We start from the raw sequence: 21,491 nt of genomic DNA on the forward strand, positions 1-21,491 counted from the left end.
GACACAGGATAAATGGTGATGGAGGGAGACTTGACTTGGGATGGAGAACACACAGTACAATACACAGATGATGTGTAGAATTGTACACCTGAAACCTATAAAATTTTATTAACCAATGTCACCCCATTAAGTTCTGTTAAAAAATAAATTTAAAAAAATATTTGGAACAAGCCAGAAATGTGTCACTGAAGTAGATTTTCTGTGTTGCCTAAATGTCACTTTTAGGGGGAAGCATCTATGTCAGTCTCAGGGGTATATAATTTAAATCAACACTGATTGTTTTAAAATTCCAAACAGAACAACACAAGTTTAAGAATTTTAAGTACATTTTATTAAGAATGTATCCCTTTGATAAGATTATGTTTCAGGAGGCTTTTAATGCCCTTGACATAAACTGTACACATTATACAAAAACAAGAAAACCACAAAAAAAAAAATCAAGGTTGAGCAAAACCATTTGGGGACAAACCTTATTTAAATTATACACAACTCAATGAAATATTCTTACGGAAAATATATAAATACTTTTTCTTTCTATGTTACAGTTATACAATATAAATCATATTTCAATGTCTGTTCAGTGACCTACAAACACCAGAACCTCCAAATATGTAGCAGCGTATTACTAAATAAAAAAAAAGAGAGAGAAGAAAATCCTGTGGTCAGGGAGTATTAATCTGAGATTTTTTTCACAATCCCTTACCACTTTCAAAACTAATTTACACTGTCTGTTTTACAATGCAGCTTTAGGGTTTCCGACAGGCCAGTAATGGAGCATTTTTCAACTATTATCTATGAACAATTTTTATCCCCAACACTCTCTGCCCCCAAACTTTGCATTTTGTGCTAAATCAACCTGTTTAGTGGCAAAATTACAAGGTATACTTTTTGGCATAAATTATATTTTTCAAATTAAATATTTTATAAAGAAAGTCAAACAAAATGTGCAATTTGTGCATGATGTGGCATAGCTATCATCCACCTACATTACCAAAATACTCCAAAGGGGGAAGAAATCCACATTCTGTGTGAGTCATATAAACTTACTATGAATGAAAAATCCCCTGGGAACCTGGAACAAAAAACAGCAACAACAACAACGAATGCTCCTAGGAATATTCTCAGATTTCAATATTGTTTGATAAGCACTGCTATTAATTTCACTGGCATGCTTTTATAATGAAACTCGCACCTGAACCAGTAATAATGTACTTCCTGAATGGGGAGACAAGGGAGAACTTCCTCAACTTACATTCTGGAAAATCTGAAATACCCTTTTATTCCAATAGCTTTTCTTGTAAAACTCTTGGCAATTCTACCTTTTTGTTTCCCCCACGTTTTCTACCTTTTGTTTCCCCCACGTTTTAATGGGTGGTGAATTTGAGACAAGGTGAATTTGAAACAAAATTGGAAGCACAGGACAAGGGAAACCCCTCACTTCCAAAGGGCCTCTCCCAAGGTAGCTTACAAAGCTCATCACACACAGAATTAGCACCTCACTCTCACCATGCAAAAATAATTGTGGCTATAATTTGGATGACAATTTGACTGGTTTTTATTGCTTCATTATCTGTGCTTTAATGTGGGGATAAAAGGCATCCTCTGAATGGAATGAAAATTTTTATCTAAATAGCAGTAGACAATTCTAAATAAGCACTGACACCTCACTGTTGAACCCTTTGCCACTGGAATATGCCCTGAAAAATTCAGCTTTAATTATTTCAAGCTCTGGAGGAAAGAGCTGAAAACTATTAAAGCCACCATTTCCAAAGGACTGGTACACATGACATTAGCGTAACTAGTCTAATAATGTATATACCTAGCTCCAAAGAGCCTTTTCTAATGTCACTGTCTTACAGGATGTCCATATGCTACCAATCTTCATTAAACAATTTTTTATTAGAGAGAAGAGACTTCCCTCCTCAAATATACCTAAGCATAAACAGGAAAAAAAAGTGTAAGAAATCTTAGATCATATTTAATTATGAATACTAATTTCTAATTTCCTTATTTATCAGTATTAACTTAGTACGTGAAGGTGAAATCTGTTCTTGAAAAAAAATTTCAGTTAGAAGTAACAATTCACTTTACAATGAGAAATTCACAGTTTACAGCCAGCACAACTGTCCAAATTCCTCCAAATTATCAATAATTACCATTAGTACAAATTTATATGGACTAAGAATTCTAAAATCTTGAAAAACTATAGTATTGACATTATTTTGGTATTTTATAGTCTGGCAATATCTATTATTTATAGAGAATTTTCTCAATTTTTTCTATTACCACCGTGACACCTTTCCTAACCTTCTCTGCAGTAATTTAATATTTTAAACACCTAAGTTAATCACTTGGCACTCATGTGAGCTTTCTTCATTAACGTCTACCTTTATGCAAACAAGTACTCAAAGAAAACATATTAGACCTGTCAGTGAAACATGGATAAACCAAATAGCACTATACAATTAAGTACATTTTTTCCCTTAAATTACTGATAACCACAAAGCTCTGAGTATCTCCCCAAACTAAGTGCTATAGGCAAATATTATGATGTATACATATAAGTCTTTCAAAGTAACTGTCAAAAAAACACCTGTTCCGGCTAACAGTAATGAAGATTTCATTTTAGGGTGGATGAGTGAGTTTGGGTCCAGGGATGGGGTAATGTGTGTGTGACAAAAAAAGAATTACTGTTAACTTCTGAGGGATTAAACCACAGATTATATTCTATATTAACTGAGGTAGTGTTGAAAATGAATGTCTAAAATATGTTAATCCCATTGTACATAAGATTACTATATTAGCTCCTTTGGAGTTTTTAACCACTATCTGGTCTAGTTTCTCTAACATTTGGTTCTCTGGAAGGCATTTCATCATCCAAGACCAAAGACCAAGGTGACAGGCAACGTTCTTAAAAGTACTGTCGACATTTAAATAAACACTTGTGTTCAGTGATAAGTTAAAGTGTAAAAAAGTGTGTGTCTTATCTTTAATTGGATTTATGAGAGAAAATCTGAAGAACCACTTTTTAACACAAGCAGCAGCTCCCAGCCCTTATCTGCTTTGTTAGAATGTAAGTTGCTACACAGTGCACGTAAGAACAATTTGCTGAAGTGCAAAGAGGTGTTATAAAGTGAGATGAAATGCTTCATCTCAACTGGAACTTTCAGTGCCAGTAAATTTTTAAAAAAGTATCTCTGTGAGTTATGTTTTCTAGTTCACAGGGTTCTTTACAGAGATCTCAGAGAATAAGCCCATTTATCAGAAGGATTTGTAATATGGGAAAATATTAATCAATGTACTATGACTGTGTCAAAGCTGACGTGTGACTAAAAATGGTATACACAAATGAATTAAAAAAGGTCCTAATCAGTCCAGCTGGATTTTTTCTATTTATACACAGACCTAAAAAAAGATAATTCTTTCATTTACAAGCATTCTAATGATGATGGCCATGCTGTTTTTATATACAAATTTGCATATATGTTTAATTCCTGTGAAGATGTCCAAATGTCTTTAGACATACACAAATTAAACACACAAATAAACAAAACCTTGCCCTCATCAACTTAACCACTTCACAAATGTGATAAAGACAATTACTGTGTGCATGAACTCACCCATCACTGCATTTACTTTGTGCAAAAGAACACTGATACAAAAATTAATTTACTGCTGCTCTAAAATTTGGTACTTAAGGCTTTTCACTACAATTTTTAATCATAATAACAGTGTCATTAATAATTTTTTAAAAGGAAATATGGCTCTTCATTTCCCATGGAATGTACAGTAAATTGTAGGCAATCTTACCTTTCCCTTAAAGTATCATTTAATGCTTTCTGCTGCTTTAAGTCTAAATTAATAGTACTTATTCAAGTTCCTATTTAAAATGGTGATATGGGCAGGTGATGAGAATGGAAGTCCACTGAACACATACATGTATTTTATAAGTGGGAAAGAGCTGAACTGTAACATGATTTTCTGATTTTAATCAGGAACTGTAGTGAAAAACCTTAATCAGTTCAAATAGCCTATAACAACAACACATCAAGAGAAGGAAAACAAACATGAAACTTTATGCAAGTCTAATAACATAAAAATAACTTAGAAGTCCCGGGTCGTTGAGGCTCTTCTCTCGCTTCGAGGTCACAACCCTTGAAGTAGTGTTACAACATTAAGAAAAGCTCCCCTCTCACATCAGCAGCTACAGCTCACCCCACTGTGGGGACAGGATGCAGCCTCAGAGACACTGATTCCTGGTTTCCATGACTTAGTTAACAAACAAGGCATCTTTTTATTTACCCTAAAAAAGAATTCAGAAATAACTGTGTGAAGGGTGCTTCTGCATGTCCTATTATTGTTCCTCTGTGTTTAAGCACTTAAAATGGAAAAGTAGAAAACCCATGTAGGTATTCAGTGCTTGGCTCTTGCATACAATGGTAACTAAAATTTTTAAAACTGTGGTAATGAACAATGAACCCCTAACAGGGCTCACCGGGGAGAGAGGATGTTGTTTGGTTACGGAAGTCTGCAGTTCCAGCTGCCCATGTGCCAAAACTGCTGGCGCAGTGCACATGGGCCCTCCTGCCCTTGCTGCCCAGTCCGCCAGCATCTTCTGAGGCGTTCAGGAACTGCACAATGTGAACGTGTATACAGGATCCGTCTACACACACCGCAAATGTGAGGTCAGGACTCAGCCGACGGATCAACTATGGGTTGCTTTGGTGGTACTGCCAACACGGCCTCTGCTTCTTCATGCATCTAGGGAAGAAGGGGTCGATTTTAATAACCTTCCAGTGTATTAACAGATACAATCTCTCTCTTAATTCAAGCACAGAAATACTTTTGGAAAAAAATTTCAGAAGTACAAATTCTACTTACTTGTAAAAACTGTACATCTTGGAATAACTCTTGTATGAACCTCCGACACGGGAGTCTAAATGCGCAGTGCGCCAGCAAGTGGGAAACCTCCGAGTAGAGGCAGATGTCGTCAAAGGTTTGCGGATACTTCTCCTTAATTCTACAATGAGAGGCAAGACTGTTGTGGGATAAAAACTGTAACAATAACTATGTTTCCTCCAGGGTATCACTTTTTAAATATTTTTCTCCAGATAATGATTAGATGCCACTGGGGTGATGGTATAAGAATATAAAATATTAAATATTTCTACCTCACACTTCAATGAGATATTTTACATTTCAGGCTGTATCTTAAAATAATCAAAAACTGAATGTTTCTTGGAAAGTTAAAAATATTCTTTTTCACTGGCCTGAGAAATTTCAAAACTTATTAGTCTAGGATGACTCAAATATTTTCAAAATTAAGTTTTAAAATAGAAGTAAGTTTTTCAAATTGGACTGAAGTTGTTAACATCCTTGACTGAACTCTCTATTTCTATCTTCCAAACTTTAAACAGTGGCTCTGAGCTAGGACAGCCCCTGAGAACACAGGTGAAGGACCCCCAGCTCCTGGGGCTCCTGGCCAGGTGACTGCAGTGAGACCCTGGCATCTGTGTTACTATTGGGTTGGCCAAAAAGCCTGTTTAGTTTTTTTTCATAAAACAAAAGACACATTTTCCATTTTCACCAATAACTTTATGGATTTGGATATTTTGAGTATGTTGGCTATCTTCCATGTGGCAGAAAGTTCATTGTTCTCTATTAATGTCTCGACTTGACTGTTATCAACTTCAACTGGTCTACCTGATTGTGGAGCATCGTCCAGCGAGAAATCTCCAGCAAAAGTATAATAAACCCAAAATGTCACTTATTTTCTTCCACCTTTGATATTAAAATGGCTACACAAAAACTCACCAATTTTGATGTTTTTTCTAAAAAATGCATATTGACATGGCATCTGTCCCAATACAATCTAAATTGTTCCAAAGTTGAAGACAACTGAGCGCTACTAGAGCCATCTTACAGAAACAAACAGCCTTTTTGGCCAACCCACCATTTTGTTAAAAAGCCTCACAGGAGACTGTGAGGTGCTTCTTTCGAGGACCGCTGCTTTAAATAGTACAAACCAAAAATGTTCAATATTCAGTCTGAATTTTCTTTTATCATGATGCTGTGATTTGGAAAAACAATAAAAATTCTACAACTTTTATTAAGAAAAAGACGGAAAAATAGGGGAAGATTAGTCCAAGAAAATATCACTTGTTTTATGTAGGTCAGCTTTTCTCAAACTTGAAGAAAGAATTCCCTTCCTTTCTTTAAAATTAATAAAGACCCCAAAAGCTTATATTTTGTGGGTTATAGCTATAAATAATTACCATGTTAGAAATTGAAATAAAAAATTTTCAAAGTATTTACCGATTCATTTAAAAATAAACCAATTTCATGTTAACATAAATATATAAACAAAAAATAGATTTTCCAACACTAAAAGTGTAATAGTATTATTTTATACCTTTACAGATCTCTTTAAAATCTCACTTAATAAAGACAGCTAGATTCACATACTTGCGTCTGCATTCAATCTGTTACCATATGTTATTTTGGTTGAAGTATATGAAGAAAATCTGGCCTCACACAGATATGCCATGTGTTGAGAACTACTGATATAAGTTAATTAGTCTAACTTTTGATTTCAAGTATCTTTTTCACCATAAAAAGCAGAACAAAGGATACTCATGCTTAGTATTAACTTACGTTAAAAGCCCAGTTTCATGACATTTAGTTGAAACTGAACTACTCAAATTAATGACTAATCTTAGAACTTCTTTGCGAAGGAGTATACGGCACATTGGTGTATCATCTGGAATTGTTTTAACACCTGAAAAGAAGATTAAAATATTTTATCTATATCATAATCGAAAATGATTATAAGTCATGGAATTTGCTGTTAAATTTATGTAAAGATTTAAAACTGAGATAAACTCTACAGGCTCTGCTGATCATTTGGGAACAAAGTTCTTTCTAATGAAAGCAGACAGCTAAGAGGGTACATACAGGTGCTGATAAAAGTGTAACAGTTGGCTAAACCTGCCTCCCCAAAAGTGATGTCACAGTTCTGAGACAACTTTAATTAACTCTGTTTATGGGTAACAACCACACTTAGGTTTTATTAACGATGCTTGGGTTTGAATCTGAAAACTTACCCAGCAGCAGTTCTGTGCTTTTGGTGCTGCTGGCTGAGCCTTCTTGAGACACTCCATCACTACAGCCAGAAATCCCCGAGAACTTAGAGGGAACAACTTCTAAGGGGTTATGGATGCTCTGCTCACACCAATCAGAATATGGAATGTCTTGAAGGTCTGAAGGAAAAATTAGTTATTTCAATTAAAGTTTTGCAATGGCTTAATGCCTATGCTTGCACTGCATGCCACAGAGATGTTCCTTGTAACTTCTGTCCAGTTTTCGACAATTATTTTTCATGATGAAGATTTTCCAAACAAACTCAGGCTACTCAGATAATGAAATCTGTTAAATGCTGAAGACATTTATATATAAGATCTTGTTTTCCTAAATTACAAAAGTATTAAAGTGTTTAAAAATTCAAGTAAAGATGTATGTAGAATAAAAAGTGAAGACACCTGATTTATCCCTCTCCTATTCTTTCCACCCCCAACCTAAATATCACTCTCCGTGGAAAAATATGGCTTAAAGTCTATATATAATTTCAAGTCTTTTATTATAAATTTATCTTTTTTGCTTTTTGGGTGTAAAATGGGATTATACTATATGCATTACTCTATGACTTACTTTTCTCCCCATTTAATAATTACCAACATAAGAATCTACTTCCCTGGCTTACTGTATTATTCCTTAGAATTAAATTTACTATATTACCCATGCATGGCAAAGATCCTCCAAGATGGGATTTTAAAGTAACCAAATATCTTAGCATTGTTAAAATAACATCAATTTTTTTTTAACTTAAAAACTTTTGGGGCACTTAAATGATTAGAATAAGTGAAAATCATAAGGCTTTGGTTACTCTTTTAAGGGAGTAACACTGGGCAACCTATAGAATCACACAACCTTCGCACTATAGAAAGCACTGGAAGTTAGTTAAAGCTTTCATCGTAGGAGGAAAAGGTTCAGAGAGAAGAGACGCACACGGCAGGACGTTAAGACCTCTGGACAGCAGTGCAGTGCTTTCCCAGCACAGCATACTGTCGGGGGAGAGAGAAAAGGCACACCGTAAATTTTACATCCTCGCCCAAGGACATGTTTACTGATTTTAAAGAGGAAGCTAGAGAGAGAGAAGCATCGACCCGAGAAACACTGGGTTTTCTGTAAGCACCTGGGCTGAGGGTCCAACCCACAACCTAGGTACGTCGTGCCCTGACCAGAAATCGAACCTGCAACTTTTTGGTGTACAGGACGACGCTCCAAACCAAGTGGGCCAACCTGCCCAGGGCAAAAAGTGTATGTTTACAGTCCAGGAAACTAGACCAATGTTAGTATGTACTACCTCTCCTATGCTGTTTTCCACAGAACAAAACCACTACCACCTCATCTCACCTAATCACCTCCTAAGATTACTCTGTATGTAATACCAAACATAAAGCACTTAGATTCATCGGAACATATCTATAAATTTAGCACACTTTTAAATTTCAGTTACTAAGAAAATCATGTGTCTGTCAGTTAATTAAAACATGCTACTTAAATTATGCATTGATTTTAAAAATAAACCGATTGCCAAAAGATCTGAGAACTGAAGACAAGCTTAAAAACCAGTAATGCTGAATAACCAGGCAAGAGATGAATGTTACCTTAGACTCACGTAATGAGCCACTCAGGCAGTAAAAAGAGAAAATGTTCCAGCACATGTAACAGTAAGGAGCTTATGCTTTCTTCAATTGATTTTTTTATAAAAAATTATAAACTAACTTATTTAAGCCTCACTTTAAACCAATAACAACAACTAACATTTCTAACTTGTTAGAACTGCATTCTATTTCTAAAGATGTCATTTATTCTAATTAAAACAACCATTTCTCTAGATAAGTCAGGTTCTAATACAGTAATTAGTTCATTCCTTTTTGGAGATGAGAAACAGCATCTTAAGTAAAATAGTAACAGAAGGCATTTCTTATGTAGGATGCATTTTTGTCATATGAATAAACTTTTTAAATGACATAATTACGTGTTACAGGGAAACTTCAGAGAACATGTGGGAAAAATGTGGACACTATTTATAAACTGGCAGGATAAGGAGAAGCAAAAACTCTTGGAAACGGGGAAAGGAACACAGCTAGTTGGCCTGCTTTTTCTCTTGCATGAAAGATAATCTACTATGAGTCCCCTGAAGGCAAAACCACATATACTCAGTTAATGATATTTACCTTTAAGGACCTTTATTTTCCATCTTCTCTTAAGAAGATGGAAAGGTTCATTCAATACAATGAACCTTAGACACACTTTTACTCAAGACATTTCAAGATTATTTTTAATTTGGATGAAACATTATGTCCATAAACTGAATCATTTTATGTACATGATTGATGTTTAGCTTCTTAACTATAGTGGTTTGCTTTTATTGTTTCCTCTATTTTTAATTAATAATATTCTAGTTTAGTTTTATCTTTTAATTAAAAATGCAGACATGAAGTGTGTAGCAAAAAATAAAAAGCTCTAAGCAAAAATAACATGAATCTATATGGCTAATTCAGAAAAAATCATAAGCTTATTTTTTCCTACCAGAAAGTTAATAAATCCCAAATAGCTTATGGGAAATGCTGAAATAATTACTTATTAAAAATTCAAAGTTTCTGTGAGGAGCTCTACCTCTAAAAATATAACCACCTGATAATCAATTCTCTTGGGGAGCAGAAGATGTAAAAGAAAGTGAGCAAAATTTTCCTTAGGAGCACAGTAAGATAACTACTATAACTGAACTATCAGAATTTATGAGAGAATATTATTTCTAACATAAACATCTTAAGAGCCTAAGTCTTCTAGACACCAAAGCTCACTGCTCTGCCATGTCTACCTCAGTGGTCTTCAGTGTGTCTGGAAGCCCTAGCATTTCCTCACCTCACCCCACCATTTTATCACTTGGGCAAGGCCAGACAGAGAGGGATCCAGTTCATCATTCCCCCTCCTCCATCATCTGCATACCATTGGTCTTTTGTGAAGATTTTGATTAAAACTTGGGTTCTGCAACTAAAATAATTTTGAAAACCAGTAATGTGTATTTATAAGACCTTCCTCTCCCCAGCATAGTTTCTACCTACTCCTTACAAATTGCCAATTTAGTAACCTAAACATTCAAATTCATCTTGCCATTGTCTCTTAGAGTTGGCTGATTGTTTCTAATGCTTTTACTGTCACAAATGGCCTGATCTAATATATGAGGGTTTCCCACTCTTAGTTAGACACAGGGGCAAATGCGGTGATGTATACAAAGCAGACCCAACAAAAACACATAATACTAAATGCCGAAAGGCTGACACTTTGCCTTGCACAGAACCATGCAATGCATAAACATCTGTGAAGGTGGTAGACACACAATAAAATGTTACTAAATATCGTATTCTAGTAGCCTTTCCTCTGAGCTTTAGCATCTTTTGAATTACTACCACCATCACTACTGCCACGGGGCTGGATGTTTTAGAGAATGAAATGTCTTGTGTTCAGATCTTGACATCCCTTTAAAATGATCATTAAATAGTAGGACTATTTTTTTAATTTTTATTATTGATTTATTTTTAATTACATTTTTTCTACTGCCAGTTATCCCCCCTATACCCTAGCAGGGCTATTTTTTTAGTCCTGCCATGGATAAGGATGTTTTCTTTCCCACACACAAAACCCTTACTATAGCTGACAGCAGTGCTCCTCCAACTTTATTGTGTACGTGAACCACGTAGCAGTCTTGTGAAAATGCAGATTCTGACTCTGTACGTGGGTGGAGTTTGAGATTCTGCATTTCTAACAAGGTCTCGGGTAATGCTGATGCTATGCTGCTGGTTCACTGATCACATTTTGAATAGGAAGGGCTCTGCAGGGCCTGTTCTCTACATGTCTTTCTAGGCTGCTCTTGTATCTCCTTTTCCCTTGCTTTCTGAGTTCAATCTGCAAAAGCGTCAGTTTAGTCCCTTCTAGTACTGGTAACACTCTCATCCAAGAAGACCTTTGCTCAGGCTTTTCCCTCTGTCTTTTAAAACTCTCACTACTCCAGCCTTCTCTTAGCTTCTATTCATTCTTTATACCACAGTTCAGTATTAACTTCTTTAGAAGTTTCTTCTTTGATCTGACTATTTTGCTATATTCCTTTGCTAATACTTGTACCTATCCCAAACAGCACTTTTTACAAATGCAAGACTACACCTGTACAACTAATTTGATAGATGGAGCAACCAATCAATCAATCATTTCTTTCCCTACTGAACTAAAGTTCAAATACGTCTTTACTTTTTCTCTCCCAGTTGCTTTCCTGGCATCTAGTTTAACAGCTGACCCAGGGTAGTAGAGAACATTACCTTGAAAGCATGAATGAATAGAAGTTCAGTGACTTTTTAATAATTAGCCTCCTTCCCTTCACACCCGGATGGGTTTCAGCAGTAAACTGCAATCCTTTCCCGATTAAGAGTCATCCTCCCGCCCCTCCCTCCACCAAACACTTCGTGTCAGTGGAACAACAAGCCACAGGCTCTGCTGGAGAAGGGGGAGCCTCTGCCTGCAGCAGGTCTTTCACAAGCCCCACACACATGGCGCTGCGTGACGACTCTCCCAGCTATGGACTACAGACGGACTAGCACTAGCTGTGACTGTGACTGGGTCTACAGGGACTGGGTTCCCTATTTCTTATTGGATAAGTAGGTAGGAAGTATAGCAAAAATACACAGTAAGTGCTTTGTAAGTACTACTGAATGAGTGATGAAAAAAGCAGAACTTGCAGAAATGAAAACACCATAAATGATATGTCTATTGCCAAGTAGAGTACAACAGCGTCTCCTCTACCGCGTGCCATACTTCCGAAAACACTGCTCAAACCTTTCCACTCACAGGGCTGTTCACAGTGGGAAGTGCCTCATCCAGGGGTTTGAAAAACCCAGGCCCTGTTGGGGCCTGGGATCATGGAGGGCATGAGTACCCCAGCACACCCCTATCCCATCTGCAGCACATCAGTGTGCTATAACCCATCAGCTGGGAAGCTCTGAATCGTAATGCCAAGGAGGAATTTGGAAGTGTGGTCCAGAGGACTTGGTCATCACTAGGTTTTTCTGCAGGTAGCTAAGTGATATTCACCAAGAAAAGGTATCTATGGTAATACTTTAAACACCTATACACTAATGTGAAATTGCTAATATATGTCACTTGTTGAATCATGAAAAAGCTGACTCTGGGTCTGCTTTATTTACTCCCTCACCAAAAACATACTGAGTGCCTACTATACAAAGCAGGATGCAGTTAAGTATCAGAACTATAAAAATTAAGAGCTATAACAGGCCATACTCTGAAGGAACTTAGTAAGTACAAGGGAAAAAATAACCAAGCAATAATTATCAAAAGCAATCTATGTACAAAGGGCAATGAGAGTGGAGGGGAAGGAGTGTCAACATCTAACTCAGATGAAACACCTTTGACATTTAGAATGGGGTGGACTTGCTAAATAGACAGTGTGCTTGTATGTGAATTGCCATGTGTGTAAGGAGAGAGGAGAACAAGAAGAAACAGCCGGGAAAACACATATGCCATGCCTAGAATCATGAAAAAGAACACAATTTACTCAAAAACTTCAAGTCAATCAGTAACAGTATGTAAACTATGAGAGAGGAAAACGGTAAAAAAAAGACAGTAGACAGATCACACACAGGTCTTGGGTACTGGGCGTGAATAGATGGTAAAGAACTGCCAGGGAACTAATTCCAAGCAACAGTATGAAAGTAAACTGGAAGGAGCCAAATTGGAGACTGAAACACCACCACTCCAACATGGAGAGGCTAAATGACTGAACTAAGGCTTAAGTTGTGAGAATGGAGTAAGAGGGATGATCAATAAATTCAAGTTCAGGTGGGTTCATCCAGAAGGACATAATCACTCACCTGAATGACTGCATATTGCACTTAGTTGGTTACTGGGCTGAAAACCCAGAATTTGAATACAGACACAATAAAGGCAGTTATCATCTGTATGTTCCTGTAGTCCAGTGTCTTCTGTACTTTCTAAAAACAGAGAAGCATCTGAATGGACTGAATTCATTATCTCCGTAAGACTCATCTGCTGTCGTAGTAAGTGAAAGGAATTTTTTACAAGACCTCCAGTTCCAGATGGAAGACCTGAGAGTGAGTAAATATAAAACAATGTGACAAAGAAAGTATCAACGACACTTCTTTCAAGATGCCTTAAACTACTTGAAATTTTAAAGGAGGGAAGCTAGGGAAGAAAACCAGAACTCTTTTTATCACTCAAAATCTAACTTTAATTGGGAAGAGAAAATAATAATTTGCTTTAATTAGGAAAATAATAGAGTCAACAGATATATTTATATTACTTTAATATGAGGTTTTAGATTCAAAATGGAAAACTGTACAATTAAGGCATCATTTCAATTATCCTCAATATTTGCATAAAGAGAAGTAATAATTCTGAGTCAAAGAGATACTTGTTTAAAAACAATACTCAAGATCATAAAGCTTTAAATCTGTGGTTGAGATGCATATAGTCATTAAAATATTATAGTTAATAACAAAGAGAGCTCATGTAATGTATCAGTACATTTTGTCTTTCTCCTTTGCCCAAATGGCTGTTCCTTAACCTGTAAGGCTTAGTGTCACAAATTTTTCATGTACTATTTTTTAAAAACGGAAGTAATTGATCTAGTTTTTGTCTTCTTAGAGGATGGGTACTTTGAAGAAACACTTTAAGTCACACAACACACACACAAATCTGTGGTTTAATTTTAAACAAACTCAAACAATCATTTTGGTATAATTTTAAAGATGATGCAAATATCCCTGGATTTGTAGTGTCATCCTACTGAAAAGAACTTTCTTTTTAATTTTAATTTTTTTTTCTTTTTACTATAAAGAGAAGTCTGAGAACAAAACCACACATTACCTCCTGCATCATGAGAAAACACTCTTGGACCTCGATCATCTTGTGGAGGTATATTTTTAGTCTGAAAATAGGGAATATCCTTTACCTAAAACAGATATAAATCATGGTAAATCCTGCTATAAAAAACAAGTCCACTTTATGAATTAGCAAAATCAAATGAAATGCAATTTAAATAGAATTATTACAGAACATGAACCTACAACAAAAAATTTACTGAAGGTTAAATCACCAAAATTTGACAAAGTAACAAATAATTCTTAAATCCTTATCTATTCTTGGTGATTTAAATGGGTATTAAAGTAATTACTTTAGAATTATCCAAAATGTCTTTAAACCTCTGAGCAAATGTGTATTCTTTAGTGCTATGTACCATCTGGGGGTTTGTGTGTATCTCATGGGATTAGGGCCACCTCATACGACTGGGCACAACATGTGCTGTCCTGTGTGAGATAAATAGGACCAAGGGTTAAAAAAACAAGGGATACAATGTACATCTCAGACTTACACAATGTCATATGTCAATTATCCCTCAATTTCAAAAAAAAACCCCATAAGGAATAAGTCAAATATGACTAAAAAGCAAGGTTAGGAATTCACTAAATTTCTATAGAGAATATACTGATAAAGAAATCAAACAAGATGCTCATTAACAATTAAGGTATCAGAAGGGAAGATTATGTTCTGTGGACTTGGAGACACTAAATAACCTGTAACAGTTGAGAAAGGTAAAATAATTTTCATGAAATTTCTTTAAACAAAACTGCCTTAAAATCACTTTCTCCAAATTAGTATTCACTCTATACTTTCTAGCAAGCAGTTATAGAATATGGAAATCCAGGAAACCAGCTGGTAAGAAAACAATAGGATTTATGATACCTGGAATACATCGTTGATGTCTACCGGAAGAGCAAGACCAATATAGTCATCTGAGCTCCCGTAGGTTGCACTGGACACCATAGACCTCACTGAGGAGGATCGCTGCAGGGTATTTTGATTAATAGGACTTAATAAATCTTCTTTATCTAACGAAGCATAACTTAAAGCTTTCATGAACCTATAACACCATAAAAAAATCACTTGCATTAGTTTCTTGATTTGTAATACGTATTAATTACATAAAGAAATTTTAATTTATTTTCATATCTTCATAAAAGATAAATAGCTAGTAGCAATTAGTTAATAGTCAAGTACTAAACAGTGCCATCTATTAACTGAGAACTTATAAACACTTGGAAATACTCAGCTGTTATAAACTGATATACAAAAGGTCATCATTAATGTTGACTGTTACCCAAAACAACTGTTATGGTCACCCAGGTATAACTCTTTTTATTATTTTTATGAAAAATGAGAAAAATTACTTATTCTCTGAATGGTAATTACTTCAATGCTTTATCAACATTAGAATTATGTAATACAGAAGACAGATAACAAAATACAAAAATGGTATCATTTGTAATTACAAGGTAGTCTTATATGAAATACTGGTATTTCCTCAATGTACTCCTTACTAGTGATTCTCTAACAAATATGGCCTATTGGTAGAAGATACACCTTTCTCAGACAGATTCGTGTTTGTGCAACAGACATGCTACAATATTTACTAGACATCTGCTTTGTATGAGAATACACAAGGAACTACTCAAGGTTCCAAATTGACATTTGGAAGCCCAAGTCATTTAAAATGTAGTAATGTAGCCTGGTATTAAAGCAAAGAATTATTTGTGAAGCACAAAAAAATAAATGCTTCATAAACAATTGCTATTAAGATTATCATAGCAAAAATCACTCTTAATTTCTACTAATCTCCACCTAAAAATCACCAATAAATGAAATTCATGAGTTTCAAAAATAGGTTAGTGGTTCTTAAATTGTACTGTTACACCTCTCTAACTCCATCAAACTCAAGGTCTACTGCAGTGGACAGAGGGAATTACTGAATTACTTGCCTTTTCAATCTCTACTTCAACCAGAGTAGCTCTATTTTTATCTATTCCACATACTGTTGGGTTTCCATAGAAATGTTTTTGTGAAGGAAGAATTTCTCTACTTAAATAGCAACATTTAAAAAGCTTAAAACTTCTGACCTAGTCCGGTCTCTGCTAGAGGAGGCATGTGGAGTGTAGGTATTTACTATATAGGTTTGTAACGGTGAACCACTGAGAGGTTTGTCTGGCTTTGTTCTAGATTGCTGAGGTTTGCAAAGCTGCTGAATTCCAGGAAGATGAGACATTACAGCATAATTTAGAACTCTGTCCAAGTTCCTTCACACATTGCCAGGATTGGAACTCAGGACTAAGGATTCCTACTTCAGTGTTTTTTCTACTGTGCTCCAAGGTACTCTCTCAATGAGATAAGGTTTTTAGGGTTGTTGGATTCATGCTACCACTTTACCACAGGTATCAGCATGCCTAGTTTTCTAATGTTATAAGAAAATGAACAAATAAAAAATTTTCTCAGCTTGGATTCAAAACCATTACTTTAAATTAAACTTGAAGTTATTACCCATTGTTTTATTTTTTCTGAACTAACCCAAGAACAGAAATAGGAAGACTAATGCCAACACAATTTCTTCCTCCATGGAACCTGGTACAAAGTAAGTACTAAATACAATTTGAAGAATAAGCGAAAAAGACTTGATGAACGCGAAGTTCTGTTATGGTCTCACGCCTCTGTATAAGCTGTTCCTTTTTCTCTTGACTGCTTTTTCTTGTTTTTGTTTTTTTCTCTCCCAAGAAACTAAAAACACCTATCCATTCTTTATAATACCAATGATTTGGCATTTTATTCTAGGAAATTCCAAATCTTCTTCTTCTGTTCTAACAGAGAATAGGGGAAATAAGATCCTAAAAACCCAGACTGGTTAGAGAATAAACAACTTGGAGTTAATGTCTTTGTAATTTATTCTTATGAATATTTAAGCACTACAACTTTTTATCTACACGTCCATCAACTTGGACAGAAATGCCTGCTTCAATGAAAGACAATACGCTTCACTGGAAAGTTCAGAATTAACAGCACTTTTGCTATTGTACTGAGCTGTAAGATGGTGGTACTCTTACTGTTTAATTCAGTGTACTGTGTTACTCATTGCCCCGCCTGAATGCTACCAGGCTGCATGGTCTTTCAGTTCTCAGATAGTTTCTTGTAGTACTAAAGTTTCCTCCTCTGCTACCAATGTTATCAGCTGCCCTTTGCTGTTACAGTGTGCCCACAGGAGAAACTTCTAATTGTTGCTTCTATGGGTCTGAAAACTAGTACCTAAGCTGTCAGAATAAATGTTAACAAACTTTGAATACAGGTCAGAGGTACCTCCTTTGAATAAAATTCATGAACTTCACTGCATAGATTTATATTGGTGAGCTGATGAGAGGTTTGTCTGGTTTTGTTCTGAATTGATGAGGCTGCCAAAACCAGTGTGTTCCAGGTAAATGAGACATTATTGCATAATTTATGAAATTATACAAAAGAAACATAATTATCTGCTACCAGGAACCCCATCTACTAAATATGTTACCAATATTAAAACAAAACTTAATAACTTCTTAATGTGATTAAGATTTTAGATAAGAGCCAAATGAATTACATTAAGATTACCAATCATGATGATGATGATGGTAATAATAGCTAACTTTTAGTGAATGCTTAAATATGTGTCAGGCATTATTCTCCGTACTTGACAAGTAGTGAATAAATGTAAATGAATAATCTCAAAGTAAAAACATTTTTAGAACTATTTGGCCCAACAAGAAACAACAAAAATAGGTAAAGAAATTTTTGCAACAATCAAATACAACATTGCATATCTAAACTGTTTACTTTGACCAGCCTGCTATGATCTTTAGATATGGCACAGAAATTCCTTAAATCAATGTTCCCCAACCTTTTTGGCAACTGTTTTTTTCCACTAGGTGGGGGGGCAGGGGGACATGGAGGTGGAGCTCAGGCAAGGAGCCTTCCTTGCAGCCAGGTTCCTAACAGGCCCCAGCCCGGGGGTTGGGGACCCGGGCCCTAAAAGTTCTTGAGCACAGGCCCATCGGTATTGCTGAATCCTGAGGGCCAAGTAATTCACTTAATGTTCATTAGGTTCCTACTTAATAGTAACGGCTACTTAAACTAAAAAGAATTTCACTGAAATTTACAGTTATTTAAAAAAAAAAAAAAAAAAAGGTCAACTTTTGGAGCCTTAAATTGACCTACCTGAAAAGGTTGTTTGTTATTGTAGGTCTTAAGCTCCTGATTCCCCCGACATGCTTCTTTTTAAAATCAATCCTTGCAGAAGCGAGAAATAAATAAAAAAAAGCTTGTGACTTATCTGTCCTTGCAAAGCATGTATGTTTACTTTCAGGGCCTAAAGGAGTTTCTTTTCCCCCCTCGCAGCTGCAAGAATCCATTTCAAATCATATCGGGTAACTAGGAGCTTATAGCCTACCATAGTAAACAATAGGTCAGTTCAGAGGCTTCTATGTAGATGTAAGGCCTGGCTATGCTTTACATTTAAGTCTGTTAAAATACAAGCACTACTGTTCAGTTTTAAATGTGTATTTACTCACCTGCTTGGTGTTAACCTGGACTCGAAGCTGTTGGCCTTCATGGTGATGGTATCAGTAAAGAGCACATCTTTTGCTGGAGATGCCAAAGCTTCAGAATGAGAGAGAGATGGATGCATTCTCTGTTGCTGCAATCTTTTCAGTGTAGCATAGCCAAAGGCATCTCTAGAACTTGTGTAACTAAAGTTACAATCTGCTAGACTTTTAATTGTAGCGATAGAGGGTGCTTTAAGGGACTGTGCTCTTCTAGGAAGTGTATGAGAAGAACCTGGAGGCACCAGGGACACTGAGTTTGACTTGGAGAGAGAGAGATGGTTAGACTGTGGCGTCAAGTAGTGGCTTGTCTTAACAGTTTTAGTACTTACCACAGTACTCATACTTCCACAGTCTGTGTCCACAGTCGTAGCATCTACTCCTACTGTCTCTCGGGAAGGACTTGAGCTCATTGAACTTATCCCACTTGTTGTAGTGTCTGTGTTAAAACTTTGGCTACGTATCTTCATATGTGAACTCGTTGAACCTTCCACAACTAACCTTTCTCGGCTTGTGTTTTCTCTGTGATTCTCTGAACCAAGACTCTTGGTGAATTTTAAGTCATTCTCTCCAATACTTGGAGTACTACCAGTGTCTTCAATGTGCCTATGCCCAACGAATGAAGTTTCTAATTGTAATGTTTTCTGCACTGCGGGTGTAAAATCATCACTATGATTAAAGTCAACACTGGGCTCCGTAAACGTTCTGATCCGCCTGTTGCCTGTCTTATTTTCAGACGACATCTTCCCTCCTTTTGGGTCACTGCTACTACGATGTTTTTTATTAGGCAACGTAAGTGAATTTAAGATACGATTCTTCACAAGTTTGCTAGAAGCAAAGAAAGGGAATGAATTTTTATCCTTTACAGGTCCAGGCCGATCATAAAAGGCTGGTTCTGCATCTTCACTGATGTCAAGGAAAAATGTGCTCGTGGAGCTGCTGCCAAACCGGTCGTCCTCCATTATGAACATACCTGTGACCAAAGGACTGATTAATAAAAACACACAAAAATGGCAAGCACAATCACAGTACCTAGCGACATATTTCCAGAAATTTTTAAGTCATATGAAGTAAACACTGTCAAAAATGAAGGGTTAACTTGGTGAGCCAGAGAAAAAGAGCTTCCTTGATGGGGCTGTTCCAGATGTCATCAGCTAAGACGAGGTCACTGGAGGAGGGTGGCCCTCAATCCAATATGACTGGTGTCTTTGTAAAAGGAGGGAACACTGTGAAGATAGACACACAGGGAGAACGCTATGCGATAACAAGGCAGAGATTTGAGTGAGGCAGCTGCAAGCTAAGAATGCCAAGGATTGCCAGCTATCACCAGAAGCTAGAAGAGGCAAGGAACAATTCTACCCAGAATTTCAGAAGGTCCATGGCCCTGTTGACACCTTGCTTTCAGACTTCCTGCCCCCAGAACCATGAGAATTAACTTCTGTTTGAAGCCACTCAGTTTGTGGTACATCGTTATGCCGTCCCTAGGAAACTAATATAATCACGCCCCTCACCCCTAAAAGAATTTCATTCTTTCCATTATATCTGTTATTTCAAAAAAATTGTGCTCAATTAAAAAATATGTTGGGGGAAAAACAGAACTTCCTTGAGGCCCAGAGTTTGGCTTTAAATAAAATGTAAAATTATGTCATTATGAGGTTCTCCTGTTATGCCCAAAGAAAAACTATAGGATTACTCATGGTACAGCCTACATGAAGTTTCTTTTCATTATTCCAGAGTGTTTCCAAAACCTCCAAATATTCAGGATAACATTAAAGAGAAAAAAATAAAAAGGACTTGACTGTGGATGTTCACTTAATTGGTACAGATTCCTGGTGGTTTATTCTTCAAATCACAACAAGCAGGAGAAATTAATCTTATAATAAATTCTCAGTCTTAAAACAAAATACACTTAGAAAGAACCAAGTCAAAACATTGTAAATTCGCGTTTAAACCAATTATGTTTATTTGTCATTTGCCTTAGGTACTAAGACACTCATCTAAATTCAGTGCTTAACTCTTTAAAGACTCAAACCCACAGGCTTAATGACATCTATAGGATTTTATTCTATTTCTATGTTTAACTATCCTATTGAAGAATTATAAAATACTTCAAATATATTTTGAAAGGCAAAAATGAAATTGTAAATAAACTTGCATATTGCAATGTATTTCCATATTCTGTCCATTCTGATCTACATTTTTCACACTTAGTATCTCTAAAATCAGGATGCATTTTGCTATCAGGGATATGTCCTACTTTAATAGGTGGCATTTTTTCCCTTCTTTTTTAGTGGTATAAAAATACTGGCACATCTCATAATTCATGGCATCTTAGATCTGGTGAAATATAGTTTGATAAATGTTGAACTATCTTCTTTAAAAAAAAGTCTTAACTTTTATACACATAATAACATTTAGCATAGGGCTTAAAATCACAAACCATTTTTTATTTAATTGATTGTTGACATTCCATTGTTTAAGTTTCATGGTTCAATTTTAGAATTTAGCTCTTTTCTCAAAAATGAACATGTGAATCTATTTTTTAATAAACACATTCTGAGTCAACAATCTGTGTATCTGAAAAATAAATTAAGATAGGCAAATAAACATTTATTTATTACATTACATGACAAGCAAAAATGAGCAATGGTTCTTCTGGCATATGACTTATTATTTAACTCTGTAAGTAGGATTTTCCCAAGGCTATTTAGAAAGCAAAGGGAGAGAACAATGCAGGTTGTGGCTATATATTCTATTGTGAAAAAAGATGCATTTTCCAAGTGGCTATTATTACCAAATCATCTTAGAAAAAGGTAAACTAGGAGTATGACAAATACGTGTAAATTTTGGTGACATGAACACAAATGCTAACTTCGGCTAACTTTATGT

General features: G+C 35.8%; 1 protein-coding gene across 2 annotated transcripts in view; it reads right to left on the reverse strand.

Annotated features, from left to right (window-relative positions):
* Positions 1–308: 308 nt before the first annotated feature.
* Positions 309–21,491, reverse strand: part of RICTOR (RPTOR independent companion of MTOR complex 2) — a 99,614-nt gene continuing 78,431 nt past the window's right edge. Inside the window, exons 31-39 of one of the 2 annotated variants that reach the window (XM_053914457.1) lie at positions 18,573–19,575; positions 18,220–18,291; positions 14,896–15,073; positions 14,020–14,104; positions 13,005–13,238; positions 7,104–7,259; positions 6,655–6,778; positions 4,882–5,020; positions 309–4,761 (exon numbers count right to left, since the gene is read on the reverse strand). In XM_053914457.1, coding sequence (XP_053770432.1) covers positions 4,687–4,761; positions 4,882–5,020; positions 6,655–6,778; positions 7,104–7,259; positions 13,005–13,238; positions 14,020–14,104; positions 14,896–15,073; positions 18,220–18,291; positions 18,573–19,575 — 2,066 coding nt within the window. In that variant the 3' untranslated portion in view covers positions 309–4,686. The remainder of the gene's footprint in view (positions 4,762–4,881; positions 5,021–6,654; positions 6,779–7,103; positions 7,260–13,004; positions 13,239–14,019; positions 14,105–14,895; positions 15,074–18,219; positions 18,292–18,572; positions 19,576–21,491) is intronic. The other variant, XM_053914465.1, reaches the window with a different exon arrangement.

The sequence above is a fragment of the Desmodus rotundus genome, chromosome 1 (genome assembly GCF_022682495.2).
Source record: "Desmodus rotundus isolate HL8 chromosome 1, HLdesRot8A.1, whole genome shotgun sequence".
In the NCBI taxonomy this organism is placed as follows: Eukaryota; Metazoa; Chordata; class Mammalia; order Chiroptera; family Phyllostomidae; genus Desmodus; species Desmodus rotundus.